This window comes from Lates calcarifer, linkage group LG2 (assembly GCF_001640805.2).
Source record: "Lates calcarifer isolate ASB-BC8 linkage group LG2, TLL_Latcal_v3, whole genome shotgun sequence".
NCBI classification, from domain to species: Eukaryota; Metazoa; Chordata; class Actinopteri; family Centropomidae; genus Lates; species Lates calcarifer.
In genome coordinates this window covers 6,297,427-6,317,437 of record NC_066834.1, presented here as the reverse complement: position 1 = coordinate 6,317,437, position 20,011 = coordinate 6,297,427, and the positions used below count along the sequence as shown (strand labels likewise).

The 20,011-nt window shown below is 39.6% G+C and overlaps 1 protein-coding gene and 1 long non-coding RNA gene across 5 annotated transcripts; one reads left to right on the top strand and one right to left on the bottom strand.

Annotated features, from left to right (window-relative positions):
- Nucleotides 1-607: 607 nt before the first annotated feature.
- On the bottom strand, nucleotides 608-9,485 carry marchf7 (membrane-associated ring finger (C3HC4) 7). 4 transcript variants are annotated; one of them, XM_051074424.1, is made up of 12 exons: nucleotides 9,385-9,452; nucleotides 7,407-7,500; nucleotides 6,648-6,848; nucleotides 5,472-5,618; nucleotides 5,158-5,329; nucleotides 4,511-4,696; nucleotides 3,258-4,422; nucleotides 2,875-3,044; nucleotides 2,682-2,785; nucleotides 1,900-2,004; nucleotides 1,515-1,563; nucleotides 608-1,302 (listed from the first exon to the last, which is right to left on the bottom strand). In XM_051074424.1, exons 2-12 carry the CDS (start codon nucleotides 7,434-7,436, stop codon nucleotides 1,211-1,213), a joined length of 2,421 nt encoding a protein of 806 aa, XP_050930381.1. In that variant the 5' UTR covers nucleotides 7,437-7,500; nucleotides 9,385-9,452; the 3' UTR covers nucleotides 608-1,210. The 4 variants fall into 4 exon arrangements, with proteins under 4 accessions (XP_050930381.1, XP_018539247.1, XP_050930379.1 ...); XM_018683731.2 differs by lacking the exon at nucleotides 7,407-7,500 and having other exon boundaries at nucleotides 9,385-9,485; XM_051074422.1 differs by lacking the exons at nucleotides 7,407-7,500; nucleotides 9,385-9,452 and adding an exon at nucleotides 8,655-8,673.
- Nucleotides 1,911-11,373, top strand: LOC127143095 (uncharacterized). Its single transcript, XR_007814282.1, has 5 exons — nucleotides 1,911-2,053; nucleotides 4,986-5,100; nucleotides 9,421-9,572; nucleotides 9,670-9,701; nucleotides 10,229-11,373. It is a non-coding gene; the product is annotated as an uncharacterized LOC127143095 (long non-coding RNA).
- The last annotated feature ends 8,638 nt before the right edge of the window (nucleotides 11,374-20,011 follow it).

Here is a 20,011-nt window from a genome sequence, read left to right as displayed (position 1 = left end):
TGTAACTAACTATTTTAACTAAGTTATATTTACAGACAACTGGCTGGAAATCAGCATCAACCTTTAACTAAGGAAGACATCATGATACACTTTTTTGGAGTTGGTCCACTGATAATGAACCTGAGAGTCACTCTGTGAACTAAACAACACTTTTGTAGTCAAATCACTGAGGTCAGTGTCTTATTTTGTTATTGCTAGATGACTTGTAACTGTTCACATGGCTGAACAATATTAAAATTAAGCTTTAAATTCTACCTTAGGATGGATCAAAATATTCTCCTTGAACACATTCTGATAATCACACTGAATCTGATCTTATTGCTGAACATACCTGAGATGTAGGTGGCAAATCACATGTCTGGAACCAGGCTAACTTAGAGTTGCACCTTAAAAATGAGTGTGAGTTCTGACTGCTATGTAATTTACTTCTAATTGAGAGATTTAACAATCATTATCAGCAAGCCCTGTCAGACACATCTGGTTACATCAAATTTGAATGTGATTGTAACACGAGACACCTCTGTGTTAACTATGTGGTGCCTGAAACATCAACAGATAACAGTAAATCAATATATAACAGTAAATAAGCAGACTATTAACAGAAAAATCAGTCTGCATTCAATCTTTATTCCCAAAATTAAAAGCATGAAACTAGAGTTGTACATACATAAAGCATTTCAAACACAGAAACAAAGATGAAGAAAATTTGTTGATGGGTAAGTTACCTTTTTTTTTTAAAACATATTCTCAGTGGGAAAAATCAGAAGACAATAAAAGTAAATAATCATCATTTTTTTTCTGTTCTCTCCCAAAAGCGTTCGTCTTACCATCACAACTTAAGTACAAATCAACGCTCGTCACTGTTGTCCTTCTATTTCTGCCTTATTTCAACATTAAAGCACTTGTGGTATAACAGTTAAAAAGACTTGCATTTTTATTTAATTATAATTGAATAAAGTGCACTCAGAAACAGAAATACAGTGGTGTCAGACAGAATATTTTATGCACTAGTTCATTTCAAGTTTGCATATTTGCAAAAGCCACCTGCAACAAAGGCGAGACATTTTCTGTGCACTTGGCATCTCTCACTTGCATTTCAGATGAACACGACGATGTCAAAGCATGTGTGAAAACTGGGTGAGCTACCATATGGTGTGGAACCTCAGATAATCTGACCCACTTTTTTTTAACCCTCATTTCACCACATTCATTAGTACTCCTCTTCAAGATCGTCATCCAAGTCAGAAAACTCAATAGACGGTCTGTTGTCTCGCACCTCTTCGTCACTCTCCCCATGGGGAACTGCAATACACAGACAGTGAGTCAGATTCTGCAGCCATACAATATAATATATAGAACAATGACAATACACAAATGAGGGATCTACAGTACACAGCAATGCACCGACAAGCTGATAGCTTTAAACATGGCGAGTACAGATAAAGCTCACTGGCAGCAAATTGGAACTGCCTTTCAGCAAATACAAAACCATAGGAGAGAACTGAGCCACATACTTTCAAGATTGTCCATGTGTTCATGAAGGATTCTCACCAGGTTGAATAACTGGGTGAGAAAGGGAAGAATGATGTCTTTTCAATTCAACATTTGAACATTTTTAAATTGTGTAAATTAGTATTGAGCTGAACATCTATGGTTCACTGTGTAAGAAGGGTATGTGCAAATACAAGTACATACAGGCTAGAAAAACAGGAACTCCTGTATACTGTAATGTAATCTGACAACAATACAATACAAATGGGCCCTTCAGCCTATGCTCATAGACGCAAATGTAATATGAGCTGCCATAGTGCTGAATTAGCACTATGGATAAATGTAATAAGTGTATGTTTGTATGTATGTATATATGTGTGTGCATTTTGTGTGCCTGTGTGTTCTCACCCCAGCTGCATCGACAGCTCCCAGGACATCAGAGAACCTCTGTTCACAGAAATGCAGCAGCACCACCAGATAGAGGCCGCTGCTGATGAACTCATCATATTCTGACTGCAGAGCAAGAAAAACACCTCTCAGCACACTGCCCAGCTTTTTCACAGTATGTACAGTACAGATGGATGACAAATTAAAATGTTGGGTTTTACTTTGATTTGATTCACTGTCAGTACAAATCTAAAGAAGGTTCTGGGGATTGTTTCAAAGGTTGAGGTAGTCACTGAAGGGGTTCTTTAAATGGTTTTAGTCATCATTAAGAAGGTTCCAGTGGTCATGTAGGAGGTTATGGAGGTCCTTTAAGAGGTTGCAGTGGTCAGTGAGGAGGTTCTTGAAGTCTGTTTTAGAGGTGCTGATGGTCATTGAGACATGTACATGTAGTTAGAAGTTTAAGCAGTTAATGAGAAGACTAGAGGTCCTTTAGTATTCAAAAGATTTAGTGGTCCTTTAAGAGGTCCCAGAAGTCTTTCAGAGGGTCTGGTGGTCATTAAGGAGGTTGTATTTGTCTTTTGGAGGTTGTACTCATCCTCTACTCCATCATTCAAAATTACATAAAATTCCTCTCCAGTATACCATGCCTCACAGTTCAATTAGTTATGTTACTTCTAAAATCACCATAAGCTCAGGAACATCCGGAAATGTGAATTCATTCAATTTTGCTTTTAATTATATCTGTTTGAGCATTGTTCATTTTCAAATACTTCTCTTGTACCAAGGAAAGTGAAATGACTCACTTGTACATGTGTCCTGTATAACTCCTGAATGTCAAAGTTGTCAATGTTTAAGCGCAGCTTCTCCTTGCAGAGTTCACATGTTGTGATGGCCTCAAGGTTTGTACCTGAGAGAAAAAATGTGAATTTAAAAAAAAATCACTGACACTGTTGATGAGATGTGGTGCTGATAAAAGCCTCAGAGTTCTGTATGTACCTGAGCCAATTTTGGAGCGAAGCCACCTCTTGATGCATTCCTGGTGAACATATTGCAGACTGCCGGTGCAGCGGCACGGCTGAATCAAAGGGTTGGAAGCGGATTCCTCCCCCATCTGGCAGATACGGCAAAGGTCGCCTTCTTCCTCATCAGAATCCTCCAGAAGCAGTCTACAGCAGGAAAACAAGATATTTACTTCTACTGTTGATGGAGTGCCTTTTTTCCATCTTTTGTTTCATATATTTAGAAAAAAAGGCAAGGTTAAAAAAAACTTCTTGGACCAAGAACCTCTGACCTGATATTTGTCATCAAACATATTTCCCACATAACTTAAATAGCTCCTACTTTTCAAAGAGAACAAGAAGTAATAATTAATTCATTACCTCTCCTTGATCTTGCGCAGCTTCTCTTGATCCCTACTGGAAATGGGCTTCTCCTTCTGGCTGTCCAGCTGACTCTCAACACCACTTAATGGACCCATAGAAACTGAAATGTTTTCATATACAGCGACTCTGCGGCGCGGCGAAAACCCAACTGAGGCATCTTCAAGTTCAGGTAATGTTTCATCCTCGAGTCTGCAGGGACGACCTGCCCCAAAGGCCTCTAAACCAACTGCTCCTTCCTCTTCTTCATTCTCATCATCATCCTCCTCCTCCTCGTCATCATCATCTTCCTGTGATGCTTTATGCTCAAGGTTGTCCCACCTTCTCAGGAAATGCTGTGGATGGCTGTAGCCCTCTTCTGAGCCTGCAGCTGAGTGTGCGCTCTCGTTCCTCGTGTGTCTTCTGAGGCGAGAAAGTAGGGGAGGGCAGCGCCCGCGAAGAGAGGAGGAAAGCCAGGAGGAGCCGCTGCCTCCTCCCCTGCTGGTGTTACTACTGCTGCTGACGCTAGGCTCTCTCCACGATGCCATTCTGGACCGAGCCAGGCCACTACGATAGCCATCGCTGTTGTCTTCCTGGATAGGGGAGAGTTCTGGTCTTCGATTCCTGAGGCTACCCAAGTTCGTCTCGGACCCCCCGGCCTCAGCGTCTAGACTGGACATCCTGGCTCCCTCGTCACTGTCCACAGACTCTCCACCAGTTGACGGACTGTCATCGTCGAGCGAGCGAACACTGGAAGATCCACTGGATGAGTCTTGGCTGGAGCGCCGTGAAAACAGACGGGACAAAAGGCGTCGTGTGGAGCGACGGCCCTCTGGCTCTCCACCTTCAGGGGCCGGCCTTGGAGGGAGCGTGGCCTCTGGTCTGGCCAGGGGGGTTGTGTACCAGGGGGTGTGGGAGGAGTAAGAGGAGGAGACATCTGAGGAGGATTCATGCTTTCCTGTTTGTTCCTGAGATGAGTGGAGGGTGGATGAGCCGTTCAGGAAACGGGCTGTGGTTCTGCTGCTCGAGTCGCGCACAAGAGGAGAGGACCGGTGGGAGCTGGAAGATGAGAGGTGGCGATTTAGGGAGCTTTCTCTGGCAGCGGAGGAGGACAAAGAGGAAGAGTAGGCAGTCTCTTTGGGCCGAGCTCCCTGTGCATATGTGGAAGTCACTCTGTCTGTCTGATCTGAAATGGTAGAGAGAACAGACTGTAACAACTCATTTAGACAGGTTATGTAGTCTGTATGTGTGTTTACATCACAAAAAACACATACACAGTGAGGAGGCCACTCCAGGATTCCTCATTCTTCTTTCTCCCAAACTTGAGAGACTGGGCTCGTTCTTCGTCTCCTGCTCTCTCCTGGACAACAGCGGGTTTGAGGAGGAAGATGACGACCGGGAGAGTAAACGACATGAGCTCCACGATGGATCAAACGTGTCATTTTGTTTTTCACTTATACCTGTTAAAAAGAAAAACAAGAATAGTTAGAGCAGACAAATGTATGAAGATGAAAAGACATATTTTGCTTTCATGATGACTGTACTAATGATAGTCAGTGTTAATTAATCATGAATGCAACCACTTCGTTCATAAGAACACAGTTGTTATTTCTCATCTAAATCATCTCCACTGTCACTACTGTTTCACTACTGCTACCACCTGTACTGAAACCAAATCAAACCACTGGTTGCCCACACGGCAGACCAATAACTACCCAATATTTCCTGTTCATTTATCTGATTTTCCAGACACTTCAGCTCTGCTAAATGGAAGAAATACAATGTTCAGCTCAAGCAAAGCAGTGACGGTGCACTCTGGAGAAACAGTGTCTTCCGCACATCAGATACATGTTCAAAAACCCGGGTAAGTGTCAACAGTAACAGTTTTTCTTATGGCCTCCACAAGTCTAGTTTTCTGTACCTCTGCCACTGCTAAGCCCATTAGTGGAATAGGTGGATCCTGCAACAGAGCTGCTAGGCGTTCTCGAGTACAGTCCTCTGTTGCTGTATGACAGTTTGGCCCTTTTAGAATCGCCATCATCACTGGCGTTCAACAGACCTGAGCGCATCCCCAGCCTCCCCTCAGAATCAGTCTGGGAAAATTAAGACAGGAAAAAAAAATCTGTTATATTTCAATGACATCATTTGGCAATATTTTGTAGTTTTATAAAGTAGATCTGACCAGGCTGCTGTATTTTGCCTGCTACAACGAATGACACAGTAGAGCTTTAGTACCAGTTTGCTCCTGCTGCTCAGAGAGGATTCAGCCCACGGGCGATCATAAGATCTGCTGGAGGACGTCAGAGAAGTGGGCAACTTCCAGCTGGTGGAGTGACTGTCAGAGCTGCTGTAGTCTCTGGATGAGCTCAGGAGACGAGAATTCTTAAAAGGACAGAAGGTTAGCCACATGGCATTAGTTAGAACTTGTGTCTGAGCAGATATGTAAACAAGAATTTTAAAAAGGGTTAGTGTCAGGTTAACTTTTCCCTTCTTTTAGCAGTGGGGCAATCGCTAGCGGTGCTATGGAGTAATGTTTTAAGAGGTGATTCCCTGTATTGTTTGCATCTTGTGCTCCACTAACACAGGAACAAGCATGTGGGTGATGTGATACATATTACTGCCAACAGTTTCTCACTGTTTTTGATGGTTTTAAAGAAGCACAGTGATACACAGAAAAGGGCAGGGAAGAAGACAACGGTACTCATAGTATTTTAAGAGGATAGCTTAATTTGGTGCATATCTTAACCCACAATACATAAAATCCTGAAGGGTGAGCGGTTTGCTTGGTCTTTGCACCTAGCTCGGACTCTTCTGGAAAGGACAGGAACAACCCAACAGGGCCCAGGCCAACAGTAACACTATCTTTTTAGACGAGCCTTGACGAGCAACAGGACTGAAATACACACAACGTGTGCCAAGGAATCTAGGCTGCCCTAAAAAAAGACCTTCAAAGTGTCTGCTGTTGCACTACTGATACACGAAGTTAGCTACTGTACCATGATCCTGGGGGAACCTGTCAGAAAAGAGCTCACTTGAATGCTCTCTCTGGAATACAGTAGAAAGGCATCTGCCTGGAATAGAAATGCAGATACAGTAGGATAACACAGGCTCAGGCCCTATTCGTCTGACTGGTCCTGACTGTTTAATCAAACTTAAAATTCCAGCCGATATTGTCATCCTGCATGACCTTTGCATATTTGGTCTGAATTGGATGAAACTGGTGTTCATCTACAGTGACAGATAGAAACCAAACATGTTCCAAATAAACCCTAAACAAGCAGGTGAAGTGAGTTATATATGCTGTAGGTAAATTCATAAAGGGGGTGGTGCACTGTGTATAAAATGGCAGCGCTATGTATAGTTCCTAACCTATAGCCATTTCTGTGCAACAAGCCTGTGCCACCAGCCTACCTGTTGGTCCAGGTCTGCTTTGTAAGCCGATGATGCTCTTGGGAATCGGTCATTATTAAGCGTGGTGTCCCGACTGTACAACCTACTGGAGCCCAGTGATGAGGAGGAGACTGTGGGACTGGATGTGTAGGATGACCTCGCGCTGGACAGACAAAAAGGAAGTCTGCGAGACCTGGAGTCCATCATGGATTGCCTTGAACCCTGACAGATGAAATCCAAAGATGTTATTGCACAAAACAATGTAACACTGTCCAAAATTGCAGCCTAATGTCACCACACAGTTGAGGTGTGGTATCAGGAAGTTTACTAGCTTACAAATGTAGCAGTTACTCCACACCCAATGACAAGACAGGGCAAGTAGTGCAGCACAGACTTTTAAAGGGCCTGCAACCCCTCAATCTGTTAGGCAACAAGGTTTGGTGCTCTAGTGCGCTCACACTTCTGATTTGTTGATGAAGCACACGTGACAGTGTGTCTGTAAACACTAAAACCTGCTACCATGCCGCTTCCTGGCCTGGGTATCAAAGTCACAGTGCCTATCTTTGGGACTATGAACTCTGTCACATGAACATGACACTACCACAGAGCAAACAGCAGCACTGTGTGCTGAGCATTTACACAAGCTAGATGCTTTTTTAACAGTTATGAGTTCATTTATTATTGAGCTGCATTACTAACTCCCAAAGACTCTCACATTTTATGTAAGTAAGCTCAAATGCTAGTTAATGTATCAGCTGAAAGTCAAATATACCAGTGGACCTGAAAGGCAGAGTTGAGAGTTTCTGACATCAGGTGGTACAGTTTGAGTTACTCCCTGGTAGTGATATGGATCCATGGACATTAGCTACAGCACCTGTGGTCAAAGATAGCTCAGTGAGCCAGTGGCCTGTCAGACTGAGACGAGCAGCAGTAAATAAGGCCAGATAACAAAGATGTTTTTAACCACAACACATCACTTAAATCTTTTAACCCACAACAACAATACAAGATGTTCAGGGAAACAAGAAAGGTTTTATTGACAACAAACAAAATGTTTTCATGAATAAAAGTAAATTAAAAAATACACTTAACATTTTGCACATCAAGGTTAAAGATGTGTGTTGCTGTGGTTAACCACCAGCTAAAAGCAATTTCAAGCAATTTGCTGCTTTTTATTTCTGTGCAACAAGCTGCAGGTGTCATAGCACCTGCTGGGATATACAGGCTACTGAGTCGCCAGTTTAAAAAGGTACAGCTGTCTAAAATGAATGTGGTCAAATAAAAACACATCCTGCCATCAATCCCACCTTCAGTAAGTTTCCCTTAACTGAACATTTCTGGGGCAATGATTTAAATGTATGGCCACCTTGCAGTCTGTAGTTTATGGTGTTGGTGAATTGTACTGCCTTATACTGAAAGGTGTCTCAGATGTTTTGTCTGGCACCTAGTCTGTTTATATCAACACACCAATATCAGGGCAATTCAATTAAATGGCACCACCCACAGCCTCCATAATGAATCAACACTTCTCTGAAACAGTCCCAGTTACAATGACCATCACCACCACCATTTTCATCAGACTAGAACAGTTTCAGCTAAGTTTAAATTACCTCAAACTCAAGACCTCTAACTAACCATAACACTGATGTTCACTTCCAGTTCTCATCTTCCCATTCAGCACTTAACAGAAACTTAAGTTACAGAATTGAGAGAATCTCCATCTTCTGCACCACATATTGTTGTAAAAGAGTGTCAGACATCCTGGTTAAAACCTTAGCACAGTTTGAAAGGCACTGTTTTTACTCCATGTGTATGACAGGCTACAGTGGGTTTTTGAGCTACACCTGGTCTGACGTATTCAGGAAGTAGCAGAGACATCTGTGATTGTTTTTTCAGCTTACACAAATATTATAAAAATTTAACAACGGTTTAATGAGGATGTCTGACATTTTTTCACAACAATATGTGGATTTAAAAAAAAACCCCAAGAATTGGTCGTTGAATATTGTCATTTAAGTTCTGCCTTACCTGGCGGAAGTGACCCCGTGCGTCGTAAACTAACCTGAGCAAACGGCCCTGCATCAATTTCATTGCCCGTTAGCACCCATCAAGGTAAGACGACACTTAAACTAAATAAAAAGTCTCAGCAGAGGCAGTTTCATGTAAAGCATGTAGCCACTGACTTTAAAAACGTTGCTTCCTCTTCTACTCGATAACTGATTATTTACTACCTGTCTTCTCGTCACCAAATTGCAAATTAGGTAAAATGTTAGTTAGCTTAACAAGCGTTAACCTTAACCTAGCGTTATTTCCGTTAACGTTTCCTGTTAGACACTTAGAAACGTGTTGACTTGTCTAAGATATTCGGGTGCACGTTTCACCCAGCCACAAAACAACGGTTACAGCTAACGTCAGATTACAAAGAAAAGACGCCGTTTTGCGTGTTTTAGCATTTGTGAAGTTAGCTGTCATTACAGCTATTGTTGACCACCTCTCTGGTGGCCAGTGGCTGTTCAGATGTGGTAACAAGAATAGTTCTTGTTTTTCCGACGACTGGGCAGAGCTGACAACTCAGTTAGCCGTAAGCTAACTAGCTGGTTAGCTCACCGTCTGTACGCTGTCGTTAGGAAGTCCTAAAATTTTACGTTAATCAGCGATGCGATGGCTGATTTTCGTTTGAGACAGTCTCAGTATCAAGTGGCAAATTAACACAACTCAATCGATTACATATTAATGCACTGTCAGCACGTATCCTCACCTTTGATTTGAGTCCTTCTTGTTTTTTGCACAACAGGAACGATGGCGTCTGTGTTGACTGCTGTTGACACAGAGGATCAGCTGATTTGCAATGACCCTGGTGGGAGTGGTTTGCAAGAAGATTGCTTTCAGGTGCTTCATTATCATCATGCACATGGTTCGTCCACGTTTTCTCTCTTCCTAATGATTGTGAGTAAAAATTGACTCTACTAATGTTATGCACCCTGAGAAAAATAGACACATTTATGAGAAAATCATACCGACTTTGTCACCCAAACATTTCCAGGCCAAGTCAAACAGCGTCTCCATGTGGCCCAGGTAAGAGAGTCTATCATATTTTCTTTATGGGGGATTAACTCCGTCACCACTGTATATGAGCCCACACAACTTGGCCCTCCAATACAGTCAGGCTCTGGATTAACTTGACTACACCTAGCTTTACAAAAGATCAGTGGGAGTATGCTCCTTTCTCAAAATAACATCCACAGTTTACTATATAGATGTGAAAAGTAAAGGTGAGGAGGAAGTCATGAACAGTTTTTATTTATTTATTAACATCATACAAAGCACAGTAAGAAAAAAGCATAAAGCCTCTGTGGATTGAGGCTGCATCAGTGTCTTCTGTCTCTTCATGTAATCCCAGACTGACTCCATGAAGTTGAGATCAGGTCTCTGTGGGGGCCAGACCATCTGTTGCAAGACTGTTCTTATTGTTGCAGAACATAGTTCTTTATGACTCTGGCTTGTTGTTATGCTGCAGAGTGAATTTAAGACCAGTCGTGATGATAGTTTTGTGTGATGGATAATAATCTAAACATCTTAAATTCCCTAAATTTTTTTTGCAGAGTACCATACATGTGATGCTTGAAACTTGCTTGAGACCAAAATACAAAGTCAGGTCTGTGTATAGAGCTTGAGTGGCTTGAGTCACAACCAGCCAGCATTATTAACAGCTTTTGAGGTGCCAGTGTGCCCTTTTAAAGTGCTGCATGTGCCATGTATTTGTCGTCATTCCCACTGCTGGTTTCTGTCATTGAGCATTTGATATTGGCTAAGGCTGCACATCAGCCAGAGAATCCAGCTGGAAATAAAAGATAGCATTTGAGGTTTAAAGTCTGTAGAATAGCTCATGAATAAAGTAGATATACAGTAAACAGTAATGCAAGGGTGCAACATTACACAGCAATTGAGCTGTTATTGTTGTTTTTTAAACTATAACTCTCTCACACTGTGTACTCTTTGAGAATACAGTTCCCCCATTGAAATGATAATTCAGGTATCATAAAGGTAGCAGTTCAGCATGTGGTCTTTTTGAGTTTTGATTTCCAATCATATAATATAGAGGATAATACAGTGGAAAGCAACTAAGTACATTTATTCAAATACTGTGCTTAAGTATAGTTTTCAGACATTTTATTTATATTTGCACTTTTGTTTACAATGTATTTACATTTAATACTACTTTATTCTCCTACTTGGCAACATTTCAAAGACAAAGTATTGTACTCCCGCTATGTTTCTTTTACAACTACATACAGTTACTTTGCAGATTTACATCCAAAATACATAAAGATCAAAATACAACAGCAAACAAAATATCAATCAAAATCAATAAGCGACATTAAAATGCTGTTTAAATATCTGTGACACTAAAAAAAATCCAATATAATAATAATTATATAACATTCAGAAAAGGGGTCATTGTGCAGTTATGAGTAATGAGCATGTTTACTTTTGACATGAGGAAAGACATGGGGAAAAATAATTAAATCTGTGATGTCTGTAATTTACAACTGTGAATTTAGTAGATTTGATGAGAACAGAGAGGGTGTAGCAAATTATACAATTCATGTGATGAGGGAATATATTAGGCTCCGTGATCCATGAAAAGAGACAGTAATAATTGTGCTTGCATTACATCTGTTTTTATCTTCATGATCATATTGACATTTGAATTAAAATGTTGAATAAATCCACTAAAATATCTCAACTGCAGCAGTTTTATTGAATGTATTTGCTTGAAAGTTGATGCCAATTTTTTCATTATATTCAAGAAACTGTCTTTTACCTACAAACCAATCAGTGGATTTTGACTAACTGGGTCGTGTGATGCATCTTACAGTATGTGCATCATGGCATTTTGACATTTTCAAAAAACGGCCCCAAGGAAGACATTGTAAACACAAGTCAAAATTAATAAGGTAACACTTTGCTTATAGCTACCTACATGCTTTCCAGCAGTGCTGAACAAATGCCAAATACATAAGAGTCACGAACACAGACAATGCATCTTATCATAATTTAGCAGCTCCTCCTAAAGAACAAGACAACACTGCAAACTGACTTTGTAGGGATTCTTTTTTAATAGAAAATATTTTTAATGAAAACTGTTTCCAGTAGTCTGTGAATTATCTGTGGATTATCCAGAGTAACATTGGGTTTGGAAAAAGATGGTGTTTTTTTCTTTTCTAAATTGACTGTTCAATGCTTTTAGCAGCACAAATGAAATTCAATTCATTATTGGGATGGGGAAATAGATATTGCAAATCCTGGGTAAATAAAACCAAAAGCATCTGCATTGTTTAGGTGCCATGGTGATAAGTGAAAAAAATACTATTTTTAGAATTTTGGGTAGACTTACCCCTTAATAGTTAAGACAGTGAAAACAGCAAATGATGATAGTAATCTGACATATTACACCTGAAAAGTAATCTTTATTACTAGCTCTGTATTTTAATAATGGACTGTGCATGTTAGGTGATGGTCATAGGGTTAATTGCATATGATCATTGCTCGCAGACAGACCGACAGACTGACAGATAGATAGATAGATAGATCTGACATGCAAAACAAAGACTATGGAAAGGATTATGGTTTAGGACAGATACTGTAGTAGCTCTAAAATAAATTGAGGTGGCCTCTCTCATTTAAACCCAAGTGGAGATTGCATAAGAATGCATACATTTAGTGCCTCCTTCAATCAAATTACCACTGCAACCAAGCACCCACAGCTCTGACTTGAGGTTGCAATCTCAAACTATAGTGACAGATATTATAAAAGAGACAAAATGACAGCAGCAAAGAAATAACGACTCAGCCTTCAAAAGGCTCCTAAAAGGACCATTTACTGTCTTTAAATGTAGACACGGCTTTCAGTTTCTTGGTGAGCATAAAACCACTGTTTTAACTCTATACAAAAGTCATATGGTTTGACATGCACCTGTTAAACATGTGGTACAGTGTATGCTGCTGCTGCTGCTGTTGTTAATTTGGTTATTTCCTGTATTTGTTAATACATTTGCTGTTGATGGTGATCCCAGTTTAGTTGACAATGATCAGAATCTGGGTCATCTGCAACAAAGGTAGCCCACAACCACACACACTCACACACAGTGTAAACACAGTATTGTCCAAGGGTGACGTCATTATAAAAGCCAGGGGAAGCTAATAGCCACTAAGAGGCACTGTAGTTCACACTTTTCCCTCCGCTCCTTGGAAGAGGCAGTTGAGCCTCGCTATTATTTGTATGCCAGAACTTGGTGTTTGTTTAGTCAGGGAGGCAATTAAAGCCAATTTCAACAGGTTTAATTAGATTGATTTGAATAATTGTTTTGAAAGGCATTGTAGATCCCATCATCACGGTAAATCCAGGATTAGGAGCATTCATATGATTTGCATTCTTTAACTCAACATCTAATTTAGTAGGCCTCAGGAAGCATTGATCACAGATAAGTCTGAACACATACTTTTTATTCATTTTGTTTTCATGTTGCAGATATAGGTGTTAGTGTGTCCTTTTTTTCTGTTGAGTAAAATTAATTTACCATCTAAAACTGTAACACATTGAATTCATGTTAAGTGTGTGTGGGTCCAGGAAGGTCAGTTTGGAGCAGAGATGGGAGCACTGTTATGTGGCTGATGCATAATAATGTGAAGGTCAACAAGATACTCAATGCGCTGGGTAAAATGTAGCACTTAACAGGCCTCTGCAATCCATTATTGGTCGCATGTATACAACAGCGAACAGTCATCAAACCATGTGTAAATCTAACCAAGGCTAACAGAACAAGAGGTGAAGGAGAAACAGAGAGCGAAAGGGATAAATATAGGAGGGCGGTGCTGCAGATTAATTGCTGACAAAAAGGGATGCATGACCTAGACAAATGAGGAAGTGCAAGGTCTGGTGAGTTGGGGAGGAGGCTGCTCAACCAACTTGTGGGTCTGTAGGCCAATGCCACTGCCCTCCATCCCTTCTTCCTTCAGACACATGATTCTGCACACTGCTACATGAAGAGAGACTACAACCTCTCCTCCCCCCAGTGCTCCTGATAGGACGATAATGGAGCATTCCTTGGAGTTGTTTCTCATTCATGCTAGCTGTGACAAGGGAGGAACACGCTTTTTACCCACTGGGGGCAGCTGACTCTTTCAGCTAAAGATCACGGGCATGTAACCTGAGATTTGCACACAATGCTGTCCTCTCAGTAAAATCCTCTTATTTATGTGCTGTGTATATGAGATGGATACTTACCTGTCTCTCTGAGCATTTATTCCAGCTGCACAGGATGACATGGCATGACATCAGAGTTTCCTAGCGTATGACGAAAATACATAATTATTGAAAATTGGTGGTGGATTGTTTTCCCCCAGGTTTCAGCTGTACTGTGTTTATCAAAATCTAACTGCTTGACAAAAATTGCCCTATTAGATCACACTAACAATGTTTTAACAACATCTGTAGGAATACAGAGGTGTTGATGTTTACACTTATGAAATTGACTTTAACTTGAGCCTTAAGACACAGAAAAAACTGCAAGAATGTCTGGATTTGTCCAGCACTGTGTAATCACAAAGGAATGTCCTGAGACATTTCTGCTTTTCCTCCACAAGACCCCTCTTTTCCCACGGCTTGTCCAGGTCTTGAGAATCTGTTTCCTCTTGCTTTCTCTCCCTCCCTCTGCCTCCCTTCCTCCCTCTCTCTGTTTGTGGAGACACATGAATGCCACAAAGGCTGGTTTATAGGAGAGCTACAATACAAGCTCAGTGTCTTCAAGAGCACAAAGAGCAAGAGTCCATGCCCTCTGAGAAGCCTCTAGGAAAGGAACATCCAGGCTAAGGTTGTGAGTTATTTCCAGTGTAAATCAAACAGAAGATTCATGGAGACAAACACGCAACGCGGCAGAGTTGAGTGAACTAAGCACATATTGTAAATTGTTGTCCCAGGGGGAATTTCCTGTGTTGTGTTGCTTTGAGAAACCTTCTCACCAAGAGATGACTTTTTTTTTATAAGGTTCAGAAACTGTGTAGAACAACAAACCTCAGGCCAAATGTGGCCAAAGATCTGTGTTATACAGAGTTCATTTGTATGCTTACACTGCAATATTTCCGTTGATGATGATCTCATTGCAACTTGAGGACAGACAGATAATATGTTAGTATTTGTGTTTTTATAATTCAGGGAACTCTTTGTTCACTTGACAATAACGCCAGGCTGTATTTAAAGTGTGTATGAGCCTGCTTCAAACACAGGACTGGAAACAGATCGGTAACAATTGTGAGGAAGGAAGGCCACATGTGTTAACACTTTAGGTTACATGTTTTAGGGGCACCATCTAAAACACTTGTGAGCTGTTTGTGGACATTCTCTTCTCGCCATAAGTGTGCTCTGTTTCAATCACCGAATGTAAATCTTGATCAGAGCAAATGTTCTATTTAAATCCACATGTGCCACAGACAAAATGAATAATCATACACCTGATTTACGAAGACAAGGAGCCCATTTTTCAATTAGTGACTTTTAGCAAAGCAATGTTTTTACCCCCACACAACCACTAAAAGGCTTTTCCAAGGATTCAAAGAACATTTGTTGGTCTTAATGTTCCCCAGACACAAAGTGACATCTGCCTCCCTCGCTGCATGCCTGCTGCTCTTTGTTCAGAAGAGCTCTGAGGGGAGAGCTCATTGAAGGCAAAGATGATGTCACCATTGTGATCATTACTGTGCTGTGTGGTGCCCTATTTTTGACCAGGCGTCACTGAGGGCAGGCCAGAATGTCTGCCTGCACACTGCCAGGAGGAACAGTGGCCTGCCAGTATTAATTAACACGGGCCCAGTTTTCATTAGTCCTAAAATCATCTTAAGACCACCCCCACAGGCCCACCTAAGTCTATGTTGAGATGCTCATCAACAAATAGATGATTTGAGCAGTCTGGTGATGGTTTTTGGATGTGTTCTTAACCTTGTGGGTTTTTTTTTTTTTTTTTTTTGTCTTAATCCATTTCATTATTCATTCTAAAATCATGTATTTAGTATTTCTAGTATATCCCTATATGTATTCTTGATCAAACATGGACTTGTATCTACTCCATACATGCATGTATCCCCTGTTGGAAACCTAGTTTTTTGCACAGGCCATACAGTAAACAAGATGTTTATTTACCTTTACTAACTTCAAACCATAATGCTTTACTTATTGTTATTCAGTAGCTAATCACTACTCCTGCCTGGCTGTATTAACTCTCCAGTTTAATGTGAACATGTCTGTTGAATAATTAATTTTTCCAATCAAAGGAATTAATAGAGACTGTTAATTATTAAGTTAATACAAATACACACAGTCACATTAATAGAATTACACACATTTACTATTTTTAAAATGAGCTGCAGTTTTCCTCAGGGAATAAATACATGTTTAAATCCTAATAATGGTAATTCTATAGGCTAAATAGGCAGATAAAGAATCGTATAATTGTAAATGAGGTCGTCATTGCACAACAAACGTGCTTTTCATTTCCAAGACATGATGTTCTTGTTGACACTATCATACTACAGCAATTTTTCATAATGAAACTTGCAGGTGTGACAGACTGACTGACAGATGTTAACACATTCTGACTTCAGTTTTCCAGGTTTCTGTCACTCTAAGCACACAACACAATATTTTGTATATTTTTCTCATGTTCTTATACAGTGTGCTTAATCATTGAAGTTCCCCTAGCACCTGCCTTTTATAAATAATTTACTCCCATGAGGATCTGAGCGGTTACCAGTTAATGAAGTCAGTAAAGATGCACTCCCTGATTTAGTAGTTGTGACCAATGACACATATAAATTCTCAAAATTCCTCCTAGCTCACTGCTGATGTTTTGAGTTTCAAAATATTAGCAGTGAGTAGTTGAGGGTTTGAGTGAGGTTTTTGTTTTTTTGGATGAAGCACTCTTAAGACAGATCAGTAGTAGTCTGAGGAATTAAAAGATTATTTTACAGAGAAACTGCCAAAAATGTTAAAGGTGCTATATGTAGCTACGTTTTTACTATGGCGACATCAGGTAGCGTTAGCATTTACAGCTGTTTCCTTACCTAGAGCTTCAGCCATCGTTGCTTTTACAAGATAAGAGGTTAGAATGTGACCTCTGAGCAGTGCTACTTCTGCAACCTCTTATGTTGGACTGAGGGCAGACTAGATGCTACAGTGACTCACTATCACTAAGTGGTATTATTAGACAGGCTGTCCAGGGCCAGCTTAGCAGCATGCTAACTTTAGTAGAAGAAAACAATTGATAGAACAACAAAACAAGAGTTAATATTGATGTTGCTACCTGTTGCTACCGCTGGAGACAGTGCTTGGTGAGTAAAGGAGTAAAGTTTAATGCTGAACTTGGAACATTTGTTCTAGACTGGTAAGTAAACAGCTGTTGACTGTTTAGTGATAGCAAAAATGTACATATAGCACCTTTAAAGTATCTGAGAATTTTAGCTTAAAATGTGGGGACTCAAAGGTGTGTTTAACTTGCTGAATATTAAACACACAAATGAAGACAAATGTACAGATTGTTGTAAATAAATGAATTAAAATAATCAAAATGTAAGACATTTCCTTATCAAATCATAGTTATTTATAATGAAATAAATATCTATTAATATTTCACATTTCACTTGCAGCTATTTTGTACTTATAGTTTCTATTGTGGCATCATGGACACTTTTTAAGATTTACAGAAATCTTAAAATCAAAGTATAAAATGTGTTCAAAAAGCTTTGAGTCATGGTTTTTTGGTCATGGTGTTTTTTGTGAGAAAGGTTGTTTATGTGGTTTTATTAATCCTAGATTTTTTCATATCAATCAATTTTGGTGGACAACTTGCTCCTTTTTTGATGAAGTTTAGTAAAAACCAGAGTAAAAACACATGACCTTACTTGTTATTCTCCCTCAGATGCCTCCTCTAAAACCACAACCCACTGTCCTGAATATTTTGTCTTATTTTATGCATTTGCTGATTAAAAAGAGCACAGACGCTGACCAGCATTATGTATGTGGAAATCTCTGCAGGGAGGTCTATTTTCATACATTTTACAATAGTTCTTAGGGTTTATACACAGTTCAAACACACCTCTAGAATGAATATGAAAGCTTGTTCAATAGATGGATTTTTGATGGCCTTGACGCACTCTGTCTGAAAATAGCTCATATGGTATGCACAGACATTTTTTCTGCATTTGAATGAGACTTTAAGGTCTATAATTAGACAATAGTAGCATTTTGATACAATGTATTAGCATCAATATTACATCAGTATTACTCTGGATTTGTATTTTTTGCTTTTATGTAGAAACACATAGCTGTGGAAATCAACATTGAGGACAAACAAGGACCTTGCACACAAATATATGCGCTCAAAGGATTTTTTCTTTATGACATCCAGATAAAGATACACACAGGTACTTTCTGATGTGCTTTACATGTGGTCATGTGTGGGTGCTGAAACCAGGCAGCTCTTACTATTACTTAGGAACCAAACATACATCAGATCTGACTGGTGATGTTTTCAGTTTTGCTGAATATCCTCTTGAAGCCACACTATGGTTGTATGTGACCACAACTGTATTTTTTTTTTTTTTACGTAAGATCAGCACATTATCTTCACATGCATTCAGAGTAAAGTTGAACTGAGACTTTTAAAGGGAATGAAACATATTCATATAGTCATGTTCCCACTCTCCCGGTACCAAACTCAGCTTCTCAGCTGCACAGTTTAATTTAATTATCCTTTGTCAAAACACAAATCCCTACACACACTTACAGTTTATTTCTGGTGTCTCTTTTCTTTTTTTTCCAAATTAAGTTTCAATATAGGATATTGTCAAAAAAATGGAGAAGTTTCTTCTTTCTTGATTGTCATGTTCTTCAACGGACAAGGAACTGATTAATTTCACAATTCAAAAAAATATATATCTTAGAAAGCCTGTCTGCTGTTTCAGCATGACTCTTGAAACTTGGACTCTTGCAATAATGATTTTGAGTTAGTGTAGAGCACAAGACACACTACACCTCTAAAATGTTTTTTATATCAGGGACTATGTCTTCAATTTAAAAAAAAAATAATAAATTAACTTTTATAGTTGCCTGGTGTTATTGCATAATTAGAGCTAATGTCCCATCAGTGAAGGTGGCAAATTCTCACTTACATGAGTTTGTTTTGTCCTAAAAAAAAAGTTTGTGTTCACACTAAATGCTGATCATGTGGCACAAAGCATAGCTTATTTGAGATTAGTTACGAGTTCCCCTTTCAGTACAGTGCAGTATGAATGACCGTATCCCGTTTCTATGCTTTGATCCAAATTTTCAAGTGAACTCTCCGCCAAACGTGTCAAAGTCACTGCTTAAAGAGAGAAAAAATATAAATTGTTCTGCCTGCATAAACTGAACACTGTAAAATCTCTGATGACTGATTTTTTTTTTTCCCAGCAATGATGTCTGTCAATATGAGCTGAGAGCCTCATGTGGATTAACATTTGAGTGGAATCTCATGAAAGGTAGCTTACCTTTGCATTACAAATCACTAGTGGGTGACTTAATAGAAGTAGTTCCAGGTCTCCATGGAATTACAATGATGTCTCTTATTTTCCAGGTAATGACCATGCATTATTCAAGTAATGTTTGTGTATTTATGTATAATAGACCATGTAAACTTTGTTGTAAGAAAAATGAAAAATAAAACAAACTTACAACTGCACAACAGTGATAACTAAAATCATGCTTTCCGTGTGGGTCAGAGGAGAGAGACAAATGCAGCAAAACCTCAGTTATGAAAATGGAAAAGGCACAACAGTCACTTATCTATCAAAGTATTCTCTTGTGTCACAGATATATGCTAGCTGCAGTGGACAGACATCAAAGCTAGTTGTATGTAAACTATGATAAAGTAATGCATTGAAGCTTGAAATTCCGTCAACTGTGAAAGTCATTTCCCTTGAAAAAATCCCCTCACCTCCATCTGTCGCAAAAAGCACAATAAGAGTAACTGCAGAGTCACCTAAGTAACATCATTTTCTGTGTGTGTTTGTCTCTCTTTCTTTTTCGTCAGTATTGGCCCTATGAGTGGAGGGAATTTCATGCCACTTTAATTTTAAGTTGATTAAATCATAAAAGTAAGTGTGCACAGTTAACTGTAGTTAACTGTAGTTAACAGCAGGGTTCCTCCAGGGTGATATTCATGTGGACCTGAAGGAAAATACTAGGTTGATTACCTTAGCTGAACCTGTGCACTTAGGCGCACATTTAGCAAATGGAAAATCTGCTGACATTTTGCATTGGTGCATGTGTGTGTACACACTGATGTGGGTAAAGA

Excerpts from the sequence above, each read along its gene's own strand:
- marchf7 (XM_051074424.1), bottom strand. The coding sequence starts at position 7,436 with ATGTCAGAAACTCTCAACTCTGCCTTTCAG. Across the intron at positions 5,619-6,647 it reads AAGCAGACCTGGACCAACAG|AATTCTCGTCTCCTGAGCTC; the intron begins GTAGGCTGGTGG and ends TGTCCTTTTAAG. Across the intron at positions 5,330-5,471 it reads TGAGCAGCAGGAGCAAACTG|ACTGATTCTGAGGGGAGGCT; the intron begins GTACTAAAGCTC and ends TAATTTTCCCAG.